This window comes from Anas platyrhynchos, chromosome 2 (assembly GCF_047663525.1).
Source record: "Anas platyrhynchos isolate ZD024472 breed Pekin duck chromosome 2, IASCAAS_PekinDuck_T2T, whole genome shotgun sequence".
NCBI lineage: Eukaryota > Metazoa > Chordata > Aves > Anseriformes > Anatidae > Anas > Anas platyrhynchos.
Genome location: NC_092588.1, coordinates 140,432,103 through 140,446,507, shown reverse-complemented (window position 1 = coordinate 140,446,507; position 14,405 = coordinate 140,432,103). Strand labels below are relative to the sequence as shown.

The 14,405-nt window shown below is 41.3% G+C and overlaps 2 protein-coding genes across 11 annotated transcripts in view; one reads left to right on the top strand and one right to left on the bottom strand.

Moving 5' to 3' along the window:
* Nucleotides 1-2,493, top strand: part of DNAJC1 (DnaJ heat shock protein family (Hsp40) member C1) — a 100,135-nt gene extending 97,642 nt beyond the window's left edge. The window contains exons 10-12 of the mRNA XM_027450654.3: nt 182-230; nt 740-1,224; nt 2,279-2,493. Of these exons, the coding sequence (XP_027306455.1) occupies nt 182-230; nt 740-1,224; nt 2,279-2,347 (603 nt within the window). The 3' untranslated portion in view covers nt 2,348-2,493. The remainder of the gene's footprint in view (nt 1-181; nt 231-739; nt 1,225-2,278) is intronic.
* Nucleotides 2,494-6,854: 4,361 nt separating this feature from the next.
* The window catches only part of MLLT10 (MLLT10 histone lysine methyltransferase DOT1L cofactor), a 127,278-nt gene continuing 119,727 nt past the window's right edge, over nt 6,855-14,405 (bottom strand). For 8 of the 10 annotated variants that reach the window (XM_038175383.2, XM_027450646.3, XM_072033689.1 and 5 more), the window contains 3 exons: nt 11,475-11,577; nt 10,514-10,726; nt 6,855-8,547 (listed from right to left, as the gene is read on the bottom strand). In XM_038175383.2, the coding sequence (XP_038031311.1) occupies nt 8,479-8,547; nt 10,514-10,726; nt 11,475-11,577 (385 nt within the window). In that variant the 3' untranslated portion in view covers nt 6,855-8,478. The remainder of the gene's footprint in view (nt 8,548-10,513; nt 10,727-11,474; nt 11,578-14,405) is intronic. The other 2 variants (XM_027450647.3, XM_027450653.3) reach the window with 1 other exon arrangement.

Genomic DNA, 14,405 nt, shown 5'->3' with positions numbered 1-14,405 from the left:
TAATGAGATAAGAATTGTTTTAAAGGACAAAGTCCAAAAAGTTATCAATTGCCAATTTGGGATCCATTTGTGAAAAACTCCAGCCAAACATTAGCCTTGCAGTATTTAATACATGCTCACTATGAAATCTTCAAAAACACAAATAATGTGATTTTTGTAAGACTTTTTTTCTTTCCTGCAGGTTACCATGAAAGCCAAGCAACTGAAGGATTCTGTTACATATACACCAGGTGTGTGCCTCTAGATCCTCACTGATGCTTCCAACACTGCAGTTAGATAATTGCTATGCAGATGAGTGCATTTTGTAACTTCCAGGTACACCTTGACACTTTGCAGCCAGGCTTTTGCAGCCTTGCCTTACTCTGAGCAACAAAGAGAACCCATGGGTATTCTGAGGGAATGTTTCCTTTTTAAGCCACCTCTTCCCAACCTTTCTTAGCCAGTTTGTTGTGGGTTTTGTTCATTTGTTTATGCTGTTCTGTTTGTTTATATCCGTGTGGTAATTTATTAGTCATTACACATATACCAGATAAGCTTATAATTGACAAAGTCCATTGCTTTATATTATATTGCTTTTATTACAATAAAAACCTTGATTTCAGCATAAACGTAAGGAATTGAGCTCTTAATCCATAAGAGCTTCATCTGCTGTCTGCACAATTTCGGGTCCCTTCTATCTGGCAGTTCCCTCTTGGTGGTGGTTTATTTGTTCAGACGTGTAATATCGGTACCTCAACAGGTGTCATCAGGCTCTCCGAGCTTAAAACCTTGGCCCAGAATTCCAAGAATGTCAAAGTCAACATGAATTTACCAGACCACATAATCACCCAGAGAGAAAGAGAGGAGGAAGAGGAGGAGGCGGAGGAAGGGAACTTCAGTCAAATCCCAGAGCAGCCGGACAGCCAAACGGATCTCAAGGAGAGCGCTGCGAGCGAAACCAGGCATCGCAAACGAAAACTTGTCAAAGCACCTGAAACGGGTCTGACAGCAACAAAAGAGGTACCAGAAGAGAAGGGCAGAGGAAGACGCCAGAAAGATTTTGATAACACTGAGCAAGAAGAAGAGAGCGATGATGAGAGCAGAAAAAGGGAGAAAAGCCGTGCCTTAGAAGACTTGTGGACTCAAAATCAACAGAAACTTCTCGAAATGGCCTTGCAGCAGTATCCAAAGGGAACAACAGATCGTTGGGATAAAATAGCAAAGTGTGTTCCTGGAAAAAGCAAGGTACAGTCAGTGTTGTTTGAATTGTAGTGTAAATCAAGAGGAAAATGATTGTCTACCAGTTTATGATTACCCTAAGAACTGAAGGTCCACGCAGGAAAGCGAGGTCTTTACTTAACTTGTAACTACCAGGCAGGACGTGTTTGACCTAAAGATCATTACTGTCATGGTTGCTTTCATAAAGATATTTTCATTTAAATCACTTTGTTTACTATATTACAGAAAATGTTGAAGTAGCTCCTGTTCCATTTAAAATACCTTCCTCTCCTCTGCCTTTCAGATCTTCAGTTGCAGAACAAACTAGATTTTAAAACAAATTTTGATTCAAAGTTAGTAACCAAATGTCAGTGACCTGCTTTGTTTACACTTTTACAACACCCTTCTCAACCCACCTCAATGAACAAACAAAATAAGTAACCCAGCTGCAAGTGTTAAATGCTCAGTAACCTATCTAATATTCTCTTTGTAAGTACAACCTTCTTAAAATAGCATTTGCAGTCATTGGCATAGCTGGTCTGTGGTAGATTCTGTAATAGTTGTGCTAGCTTAGTGTGCTTGCTTCAGTCATGGTAGCTGCAGAAAATCCTTATTTTATTTGTGCCAAAAACAGGGTGAGAGAGCAGGAAATACAGGCTCCAAGTAGTTCTCTGGCTATGAAGTTGATGTGGCTGTCAGTAGGTACTGTTAGAGTGAGCGTAAAGGCTCATCTTTACCTGCGGTGCGGCTCATACCCAAGTAACTGATCTGGAATAGGCAGCACAATGCAACTGCTCAACAATTGCTTTTACAGCCATTGTCAAGAAACACTGAACAAATGTTTTCTTGGCTTTGTGTGCTCTTTGAAGAGAGAAATTACCTGCTAAGAAAGGTAAACAAAGTTCATTTATCGAATCCACTTTTCAGGAGATGTATGTTCTTCTGCAATTCATCGCATGACTTAACTTTGGGAGAGAAAAAAAAAACACAGAACAGCTCTCTTATAACGAGGTAGCATGTATAGAGGTAAAGCAATACTAAAATACCAAATTTTAATTAATACTTTTGTTTTTCCTTTCAGGAGGAGTGTATAGCAAGATACAAACTGCTTGTGGAACTGGTACAAAAGAAAAAAATGGCTAAAAACTGAACGTTCAGAGCAGAAGAGATTTAGGTTGTCTTTGTCAAAATGGGGTTTTAAAACTCATATGCAGGAAACTGCATTTTTGTACCTCAGTATTTCTATATGTCATGTGCCTTAGTAAAAGAAAATATCAATAAATCTGCCATCATCTAGTTTGTGTGTTGAAGAATGAAGGTGTATTTTTGTGCAGGAGAGCTGCTTGTGCACATACGTGAGAATGTCTTAAAAATCTGTGGATCTTAAGGAAAACCCCCAGTGATAACTGCATACTGGAACGGGTAGGTTTACAGTTAAAATCATACAGAATATGAGGAATTTCAAGTGGTGCTTTGAAAGACAGAATTGATCTGAAAATGTTAAGCAAGCATGAGAATAATGGAATTCTGCACTCAAGGGTTTTTGTGTTTTAATTTTTTCCAGCTATAAATACAAGACAAGATGCTTATAAAGCATGTCTGCTGCTACATAAAATGTCCGTTCTCCTATTTAGAAATAGGAGTGTTTCTAATCTTAACTTCCCTGTACATGTACTTGCTATATAATTTCTCTTCTCTAAACCTGCAGCCTCATACACAGCGATTTTCAGTAGTGCTGTTATTTGGTAAAGTTGAAATGAGTAAGAAGGTTAAAGGTCTTTAAGATATTTAAAGCATAATCTTCATGACCAGTTTTTAAGTACAGAATTGCACTTAAAAGCCAACATTATTATGCTAAGATTTCTTATATCTTGTTTTTCATATCTGCTGGATTCAATATAGTTTGATTTCATATTTGAAGAGTGGGTAATAAGAGTTATTGTTCGTTATTTGCAGTATTCTTTTTCATAATTCTGGAAAAGTTATACAAAGCTTAAAGTGCTGAATAATGGGTACCTAATGGGCTGTAAACAGTATCAATAAATCAGAGCAGTGATTATTGTCTTTTGCAAAAAGCATTTAAAGACTTGCTTTTTTAAAAACAAAAACAAGATTTACCAACCAGATTCTGATTTAATAGTAGGATTTTAATAAGCTTTTGAACTTCAATTGAAAATTAAAATGAAAAATCAGAAGACCACATATTTGGAAAACTCAAAATTGGAAGGCTCAAACGCAGAGCTTGATGGCCCAAAAATCGTTTAATTTTCTGAGATTTATTCTGAAGATTTCTTCCAGTAATTACTTGCCAATTGTGTTGCTTTTGTCACATCAGCATTTCACAAAATTTGATCCCATTTCCATAAAACTTCAAGGGACTACAATTTACGGAAGATGAGAGGGTTCTGTAGTGGTTCTTTACCAAGTGGAACATACTGATTTGTTCGGTCTTCTTAAAAAAACTAATCTTAGGCTGTCAAAAAAAAGAAAATATAGAAGGCTTACTAAACACGGTAATGCATTTAAAATTATTTGTGAAACAAAACGGAAATGTTGACTACATAGGAAAACAAGCATTTAGAAGGTGTACTAAAATCTCTGTGTGCTAATTGATCAAGCAGTAGCTGTGTGCTACTAGGGCTCCTATGAAAGGAGTCTTTGCTGAGATCAAGTGATGTATTTTCAAAAGCAATCAGGAAAGCTTAACTTTAAAGTCATCCAGTCACTGTAAGCTGACTGTAGCAAGGTAATTGAAATGGCTACGAAGAAAAGCCTGCTAAAGTGGTTAGGTGAATCGGGGAAAATTAACTTGGCAGCACTGACAAGGATGAGGTAGGACCGGAGGTGTATTGTTCATGAAAAAAATTAGCCAGGTAATTGAAATGTTTCTGCTGTGAGTAGCACGGCTGTGAACAGCCTTCTACAACCAGGTGGCAACCAGAAGTATAATGAATGGGAAGAGGGGCTCCAGCCTCTGGGTACTTGTAACAGGAGGGGCTGGGCTCGGGGTGGCCACTGAAATGGAAAAACTCAGCCCCGTGCTGCTTAGCTGCACTGAGTTTACACAATTTTACTGCAAAACCATCTTCTTACAAGTTACTTCTTTCAAATTAGAATCCAAATTTGGAATAACCCAGGCCTCAGGGTAAGAACATTGTCTTCTTCAAAACAGCTCAAGTACTGTAACAGTAGCTGGCAAGTAACTGGTGAGGTAATAGCTCTTCAAGAACAGGATCCGTGGTGGATTTGTAATCCACTCACATTAAGCTGGCAATGCCCTGCAGGTTCAAAGCAAGTAACAGGAGAATACAGCCTGTGAGGGAAAAAAAAAGTCACTTTCCTTTGTACTCACTGAGTATTTACTAGAAGACTTCACCTGGAATGGTGTACCCAGCGTTATACAGCACACTGCAGGGCAGGTGTAGACCAAGCAGAAGGGAAAAAAAAAAAAAAAAAAAAAGAGAACCCAGCACAATCCAGGGGCTACAAACCAGAGTTGCCAGGAAGCACAGAAGGTGGTGGTGGTGTATGCTGCACACTAGGGAGAGATAAATCTGCAACTGTGGAGAAAGGAGCTTCTGTCATCTCCTTGATGCACTCAATACAAAAACGTTTCATGGTTGTGGCTCTGGAGTCCAAGTGGGCTTAGTTAAGGCAGAGAATGGGGAAAAAATAAGGACTTTGACTGCATTTATCATTGGAAATCTTTAAAAACCTAAGACACCTAAGAGCTTTGCTTATGATTTGCCTGTGTTAGTACTGCGTGTTTGGCACAAATCATACACTGTGTGCCCCGCACCTTCAGCTCCTCCTAGCCCCAGAAGCTCCAAGGAGAGGCCCCAAGGAGGAGCACCATGTGCAGGTAAGAAACGCTGTCTCCTTTTTTGTTTGTAAGGCCAGGCAAACCAAGCTGCTTGATGCAGCACTGTGCCTGACCAATGCAGGTTATCTGACAAAGCCTTAAGGCTGCACAACGATTGTGCAGGCCATTTTGGCACCCTGCTCAGGTTGCACGCCTGAAGCAGCAGAGGCACACACGATCTTGGTGACATTGTTCTGTGTGTGACTGCTGAAACGTGGCGCTGGGCCTGCCTGGATGGACGCAATGGGCTGGAGGAGCCAGCCTACCTGAAGCACAGGCCCAGGGAGGTGCAGGAGCAGCAGCAAGCTGGCTGATCCCATGGCACTGAACCTGGAGCAGTTCCTGCTGCATTTAGAGGGGCGTCGGTAACCTGGGCCTCGGCTGACAGGGACCTGCATCAAGGCTTGTGCTGCTTTGGCAGCAGAGACATTCCACAGGGACGGCAGCCTCAGCGCCTGCTGAACTGGTGCCAAGTCAGCCACAGAGCAGGATCTTTGATGTCAGGATCTGCAAAATCATTGAAACAAGGTTGGTTTTGACTGCATCTGGCCCTCATGTGAACTTGGCTTTGATGTGGTCTCTTTCTTTAAAGACCAGCGAATTGGAGTTTTGTTTAGATGTCAGAACTGTCCTTTTCATTACTTCCCTGCTGTTGATTGTTGGTCCGTCAGGAATAGGAGCACTGTACAACAGCCATCGCTATCTCAGGCTGCTGGCACCAAGCTCTGACAAATGAAGATGGTAAGAAGGTCCCGAGGCTGGCAGTCTCACCGGTCCTTCCAACTTTGGCCCCTTCTTGCTTCTCTACATCTTACCAGGAACCAGGTAACTCTGAGAAGAGGAAGGGGCAAGGAAAATCAAGGCTTACCCCTTCCACTGGTTTGGTATTTGTTTATGCAGTAGGAGGGGGGAATTAGCAATGGCCCTGGCTCTGGCAAAGGATGTTTCACATCTCCCTATCGTTAATTCTGAGCGTGCTCATTTATCAGTCTTCCAAACTTCAGTTTTCCCCTTCAGAAACAGAATATTCAATCCTTAGAACTTGAGCAAAGGAGATGACATACAAATGCCACAGGCCCGTAGCAGCACCACCTTGCTGCTTGTTCCAAAAGCTGTTCTCAGCCCACAGCCTGCACCTGACTAGCAAGGAATGAAGTCACGAAGGCAGCACCAAGCATCCCTCGTCTGCCAAAAGCTGCGCTATCACAAAGCTCAGACTCAGTGACTGTAAGGGAAGGGTTGTTTCCTCCTTGCCGTCTGGCAAATAAAAGACCAGCAGCTTTGTTGGTGTTCACCACCACCTTCATGGACAGCAAGCAAAATTCCTGAAGAAGAATGAACTAATTTTATAGAAATACAGTACAAAAATCACAACAAAACCCAAAGATCTTGATCATGTCAGCACAGGCACCACCATAGATGAAGAACACGTCCCATCTCCACAGAGCTCTCATCAAGTTATTTGAATATGAGTTTGGGGCATTACCAAGTACCACAGCTCACTGCTCCTGCAATCTCACAGCAACTGCTCCTGAAAGCATGAAAAAGAAACCTCTGACATCAGACCACAGCATGGGACTGCAACTGGTCATCCAAGTCTGGAGAGCACAGATGTCTCAGGAAAGTGTTACAGCTGCATCAGTGTCTCCTGAAAGCACAAACTAAGGATGAAAAACATCTTTTAAAAAGTTATTGTAATGAATCTTAGCAGCCACATGCAATTAAAATCCTGCTCGTTGTGTAATGTTAACAAATGCTCAGGTTTTCTACAAGACTCACGTTCACACAAGCCATATGCAACTATAAACATTATTAAAGTTTATTAACAAAAGCTTTGTACATATCTTTTCATACACTTGGAATTTTACATCTAGGCAAAATAACAGCACATTTCCCATCTTACCTTTTGTACAAATTGTTACAGAATATTCACCAGTGGGTTGAGAAGGTAAAATAAACCACTGGTTTCCTTTTGTAAAGTATCTACAAAAGTGATTTGTGACATTTTTAAAAAATTCCCCAGAACATATAAAAATAAATTATTTTTACTTTTTCAATTAAATCTACTAATTAGAAATATTACAAATCAAAATATCAATGTTTTCTTATGAATTCTTCACAATACAAAACAGATTCACAAAACTTTATTTACAGAAATGAGGTAAGAACTGTGCAATGTTCAACTAAGAAACATATTGCAGAATTAACATGTTCTTCCAAATAAGTACACAGTGGAGGTCTAATTACAGCTGGGTCTTTTCCTCTAATATTTCCCACCGTACTATTGATTAGTGGTCATTACCCCAATTTAATTTACTTCACCGTACTGCATAGAGTCACGCCAGGAAATCAGCTGCTGTTGGTGGAAGTGCCCTAACACAAGTTCACCCGTTTCAACCACTGCTAAATCCTAGTGGGAAATATTAACTCACTTTTTTGGTAGTTTCTTAGTGAAAAGCGACCCAGGTAACAATCTGCCTGAGCTCTCTACAGTGGTATAAACACTTCTAGTAAAGGCAGAACAACAAGGCTGCTGGTGCAACACTGAATATTCCTGCTGCTAACAAGGACACGTCTAGTGCATGATCAGCTGTTTGCAGCCATTTCAACAAAACAGAGGTAGCAACAGGCACTTGGTTTAGGCCAAACACTGCACATACTTCTTCCAGTGTGGCCTTCTCATCTGGTAAGAAAAAAAAAATTTCTCACTGGAACCAAACCAGTTCCTTTAAAAACCTCAGAACTCTAAAACCTACACCAAAATTAACAAACTTTGGATTCCATACTGTAATTCTTAAACTCTTAATCAGGAAAAACTCCCCCTATATAACAATCGGGATTTAAAGGAATAAAAAGTTCAGAAGTAGATTCCCTTATGAGTCAGATTTCAAAATGTGTGTGTGTAAAAACAAACAAGTAGCAAGTCCAGACTGCCATCACAAGCATAGTCTAAAAGGATTGCAACTGCAGCAGAGGTTCAGACTGGCTAGGTTTGGGTTTTGCTTTTTTTTTTTTTTTTGATGTTCTTTTTTCTTTTTGTTTTTTGAAACTACTGCTCTGAAATCGATGTAATGCATAACTGCGAACAGTTTACCAGCCTTTATAAGATTAGTACTGAAAAGTCAAGTATGTGTTTCTCCGTGGTTGAATTTGTACTTAGTACCATCAAATTGACAAAATAACTATAGTTTGCAGAATTTTATCTACTTCACAGTCTGAAACATGAAAAAGTACATCCATTTTAGTGCAACAAGAAAGCAAATCAAAGCCTACCAAAAATATCCTTTTGAAAATTATTAACCTTTTCCTGTGCAGTAAGAGTTCCTTGTTGCATTTCTTCACATCTGCAGAAAGGAAAACTGCAGTTTGCAGCCAGATGAAGTGCTATAACAGCAGGACATGCAGTTCTCAAGTATCACTCAAATGTCAACTCTTCTCTGACGCAACTGGTCCAGTTTTATCACTGAGCCTCTGTGTAAGAGAAAATACTTCTAAAAATCAGATTATAAAATACAGAGGTAAATACAATCAAATTCATGCAGATAACAAAGCAGAGATGGATGTTACACAAAGCAGATGAGGTAAATTGAATAGAGCTATCTAAATAATAAGCAATTTACTTTTGCATTGTAAAGAATAATCAAATATCATAGAATAAAGACGGGAAAGGACGGAACAGTTAAAGGAGCAGTACCACCTCTGAAGGACCTCAGACTTAAGTCCCTCCCAGCTGCCGTAACAAAACATGAACTGCTTGTACCTTCCCTTCTAACAGGCCTTTCTGTTCCTGGCTGCTGCTCTGCCCTTGGATCCACATGATGGTCAAGAATAATACAAGGTGACCTTTGCTAAGTTTTACTCCCTGGAGAGGGGTAAAATCTGTCCTTTGCCAACAGAATAGAAATACAGTTCCCATTTTGTCCCTGTCACTGATATGTTTCTTTCATAAATTGTGACAAAGCTGCTATTTCCTGCAAGTACTGAACAGAACTGAGCCTCACTTCATTCACTGAGCTTCAGAAATGCTCGAAAACCCTGTTCCAATTCAAAATGAGGTTAAAGTATTCAAAACTTTTGCTAATCAAGAATTAGTTAAAAACTCTTTTTGGATTAAAATAATTCAACAATCCAATGCAAACTCAGCTACAACCTTAAAAAGAAAGCAATTTTTTAAAAAAATAATTATTTCTAAGGGTTTTATATTTGGGAGATGTTCTGAGATTTCCTTGAATTATTTACAGGTAACTCTTACAAAAATACTAAATACAGCTGTAACATCGTATTTGTAAAACAACTGCTGCCTGGTCATGTTCTCTAAAGCCAGTAATAGCCATTTCAAAAAACTCAAAGCAAGCACATCACGTATAAAACAGGTTGTTCCAATGTACATAAAAAAGTAGATGGTCTCAATCCCATTCCCTATTAATTTTCAGAAAACTAAGGGGAGATAATTTTAAGCATAACTGAACAAATCGCTTGCATTTCTAAAAGGAGACAAAGCTCTGAGCAAACTCCTGATACAGCCCTTGTGCTCTTCCATTTGGTGACCAGCAAAGAACATGGTCTTGCTGCAGTACTGCAGTTTGCAGCATGGTTTCCATCATGGTAATGGACCAAGCTGGAAAGTGACAACGACCACGCACACAAAAAGTGAATGCTCACGTTTCTGAGCAGAAGGGAGCTGTTTCTAGGAAAACTGTCTTGAAAATTCATCACATTATCTTCTGTGTTTCACCTATCTTAATTGCATGACCCTGAGAGAATGAAGTCTATTCTCTGACTCCTTGAGGAGCAATGAAGAATTTGCCTCTTGGGGGTGGAGGTTACAGGGAGGTTACTGTTTAAGAAAAATGGAACATCTTTGCTAGAAAAACATCTTACTTTTTAGTCTGTCCAGGAAAGGTTTCATTAGTATAACAGGCGCAGGAGGAGTTGCTCAGTCTCCTAGTGTACAGCCTCGTCTCCCCATGCCAGAACCAAGACACCCACAGCCATTCTCTTAATGCCTATTTCACCGCCCAAACAATGGGCTCCTCATCTCTCAAGTCACCAACCAGCCTCTGCAGCTCCACACTACCTGAGGCCTGCTGAGGTGAAGCTCTTCAAGTAAGGTGGTGAGACAAATGACTGACAACATGGGAGACACAAAGCTGGGGAATAAGGTGGGGTGAGAAGGGCTATGCGCATGGTTTTACAAGAGGAAGACAGGAATCACTGGATGAGTCCTGATCCAGGGAAGCAGGAGCATGCAGCAAAGAGGCTGGGTATTAGTGACTGCAAGATAGTCACTTATACAATAAGTTGTGAACCTCATTAACTGTGGACCAAGGCTTCAAAAATAGAAAAGAAAAAATTCCACCATCCTCGAGTTGTAAATGCATGCACATAACATGCTTATCGTTCAGTTACCTCACGGAGCTACTTCCTTGAAAACGAGGTGAGAAATATACTTACTGTCACCTTCTGAGCCGCGTTATCTCCATGGATTGTAAGGAATGGGTTGGTAGAAGCTGCATTTAGTGGCGACGCCTGGGTGCCTGAAAGTAAGTTGTTGATGGGTATCTGTGCTCCTCCAGTAATCTGCAGTTGCTGTACTTCAGACTGGTGGTGGTGTTGGTGGTGGTGCTGCTGCTGCACTAGCTGATACAAAAGGGCCTGATGTTGTTCCTGCAGCAATAAGATAGGAGGGGGGGGAAATAATCAAGGGTTACTTACAGAATAATAGCTGCTCCCTGGGTTCTTGCTTATCCAAATCTTCAGCCAGTGTAACCCTCCCTTAACCTAATCCCAGCTAATTTAGGTTACACTAGCAAAGCTCCACAAGTCTGTGGGAAAGGGAAGGAAGTGCCTATAAAACTTCCCAAAATCTGTAGCTCATGTTCAGCAAAGCCTGCTGGCTCCCCCCAGGTCTCTATCAAAGGAAGCCTCTTTGAGAATATCAAACCATGTTTCTATCAGAGCACTAAAGCTACATAACTGGCAATACGAACAGTTAAACCAGTTACCTATGGCATACATGAATACTGAAAGGCAGAGTGAAGACAGCTCACGAGATATTTCTAAAAATCTTTTGTGCTAGAGTCCCAGTGTTACCAGGAATTCATTTAGGATATTGCTAGAGCCTGAATATGGCTCCAGACTCTACTGCCCACAGCTAATGCTTAGAAAGACAAGCCACCAACTCCACAAGGGATGAAATGGGACCGAAGGCATTAAGCAACAATTCTGACAGCAATACACGCAGATGCAGCCCATGACTATCATCCAAAAAGGCTGAAGCAACTGCCAAACTGCATGATTTTCAAAAACTGTAACATAAATTAAACACATTTCTGGTATTTGTATTAGGCTGGAGAATCTATCCATGCCTAAGACTATACCAGACGAATAAGTGAATTATAACTGGAAGACTTACCGACGTGAGCTGCTGGGTACTCAGTAACTGCTGGAATTGCTGGTGCTGCTGATGGAGGAGAAGTTGTCTCTGTTGGTCAGGAAGCAATCCTAGTCCCGAGGCACTGTGGGGTGTGACAGGTAATACTGCAGTTTACATGGAAGTACGAGAACTTTTCACTTCAGCATTCCATTGAAACAAATATATATATATATATATATATATATATATATATATATAAACAGTTCCTGTTTAGTATTTTGATCACATATCATCAAATATTAAAATTTGTCAACTGGCATTTTTGATCCATAGCTAGACATTACCACTGCCATCCCAGTTTAGATTTCACGTAATCTAAAACGTGGCCTTTCTATGGAAGCCCATACCAGCCTTTAATACTACTTACATGTCTGTTACCAAACCTGGTATGCCTGCTACTGGAACTGGTGTTTGCTTCTCCACTGAACAGACACAATCTCGCCAGACTCATATTCATGTGTAATACTGGAGCAAGGACCACAGTCCTACCCCAGTGCTTGGACCTACTCTCATCAACTCAAATCACTCAAGTTGCTTCTCAGTCTCTCTTTTCAGTCTATTTTAGATGCAATTTTCAAATTCTTCTAAAAACACCACCCACCACAGGGCAAGCTGTATCAGCAACCTGATGAGCACCCTGAATTACGAAGCACTGGCTGCTCTGTGCTAAGTACAACATGCAGATTCTTACCCCCATCACCATTTTGCCACAAGAACTTCACCACGTGAGCTGATCTGACTGCTCTGAGCATGCTGCAGTGGACAGCACTCCCAGCCCTACCCGGAGGTAATGCTCCCATAATGGAAGAGGACAGAAATGAGTATGTGCTGACTCCTCAATTACTGCAAATGACAGCCTGACAGATTAAGTTAGAAATGTGGCAATTGAAGTTCATATGCTAGTCTTGATGGCTTTAAAACACACGCAGACAGAGCAGTTATCCTGCTCCTTCTCCTGTTTCTGTTGCTCTGTTGCTGAGGCAGAGACAGAGCAGGCAGCTGGGCAGGGCAATGTCTTGAACTACATTAAAAGTGTAAGAGCCAACTCGTGCCAACATGTAGGAGTCTCCACTCAGCAGTTACTGCCCTGGTGCAGAACTGCAAGCCAAGCAATTGTTCCTCAAGCCTGGGGTTACACCAGTTTGGCTGAAGGGAATGCACAGGAGTTTCAGTTAGGGTAAATCTGGCTCTGTTCTACTTAAAGGATCCTCATATGAGCGCACGCTGATCAAATTCATCATCTTCCGAATCTTTCTCTTATTATGTACCTACAAAACAGTTCATAAAGCTGTGTGCACGGTTTGTTTGGATTTTAAAGGCACACACCAAGTTCACCAGCAGTTACTCTGCCCTGGTTTACTTCCAACTCTGATCTTCGGTTATATTCAGATCTATCACTACTGCCTACACCTTGTCTGTTATTTAGCAAACAATTCAGCCTTGAAGCAGCTCAGCTGATGCTGTCACAGACAGGAGGCTGGCTACAACTTCGTTCCCAGCCCCACTTTCTGTGCCCACACAAGGCTTTCCACAGCTCTTTACGAAACAGGGCAGGGAACTGATCCAGCTGACAACTGCTCTGTGAATAAAGGGTTTCTTCAGCTGTGCCAGCTCGCTGCGATACCAACAGCACGCTCAAGGATGGTTCTGGAACAGAATCAGGACTGTGGCTGGATTTATTCTTTTGGTAGCATTGTTAGCTTTTATTAGTTTAAAACACCCAGCAAATTACTAGGTGCAGTTTTGCAATAGGTTTAAGCTAATATAAGCTTATCCTGCTGTTGAAAGGTTAAGTATTTCCCTTTCGGCTGTGCATTTTTGTCCCCTCCCCTTGCCCTAGCTCTTGCACAATGAGCTGCGTCTCACGGGAACCGAGCTGAAACCAAAGCCAGCACAAAAAATGCCAAAAGATTGTCCCTTAATGCAGAGGAGGCTATCGCGTGAAGGCACAAGCAGTGGTAGCAGCATGGAGCTGTGTGCAGGATGACCGCCAGGACTCCTAGTTGCAAGCAGTAGGAAGGAATTAAATCAGCCAGGTTACCATCAGCAGCTCTTTAGGGCACAGTATTTCCCTTGTCTTCCTACAGCATCCATCACACTGCTCCATGTGGACACTTACTTGGTATTACCCAGCCGGTGTGACAACACCCATAGCATGGCCATTCTCTCTCACTGGGACAGGGCAGGTGACAAACCAACTGTTTCATACCTCACTGCATGGCTCCAGAGCCAGGGAAACACGTGCTGGGCCACACTTACTCCCTGTCATCTACTTCACACCATTCGCTTCCTCTCATGTCTGGCACTCTCCTGGTTCTCCAAGCTCTCGTGCAACGTGCTCTTTTCCCCAAGCCAATAAATCAATTCTCCTCATCTTGTCCTGTGCAAACCCTTTTGCCTCTGGTTAATCTCGCTGTATTCTTTGGCTTTTTTCTTACGTGCATTTTTAGAAACTGCGTAATCAGAAGTACGCCTGATATTCAAGGCGCCGACACAGCAGGGATTTAAGGTGACATAACGGGGTGTCCACTGCACGATCCGTTTAATCCCCAATAATTCCAGCTATGTTTGGTTGTTGATGAGCACTGAGATGACATTTCACCCATCCAAAGAAACTCCCACATTTCCATCCTGAGCTATGACATGAAAAGTAAGGCCTGACATCACATACAAGTAACTCAGAACTGTTTGCTCTACACGTGGCTCTTTCGAACAATTTTCAATTAGTTGAAATTCTTTCAGTCAGCTTTAAATAAATGTAGTTGTTGGTTTTGTTTGTTTGTTTGTTTTTGTAAAAACTGCAAAAAAATAAGCATCCTCAACTTGACTAATACTATTACTTCCTTTTTCTCTTTTATCTCACTTATTGTGTGTTTTTCTGTACTGGAATGAATCTTCTCCACTGTGTTT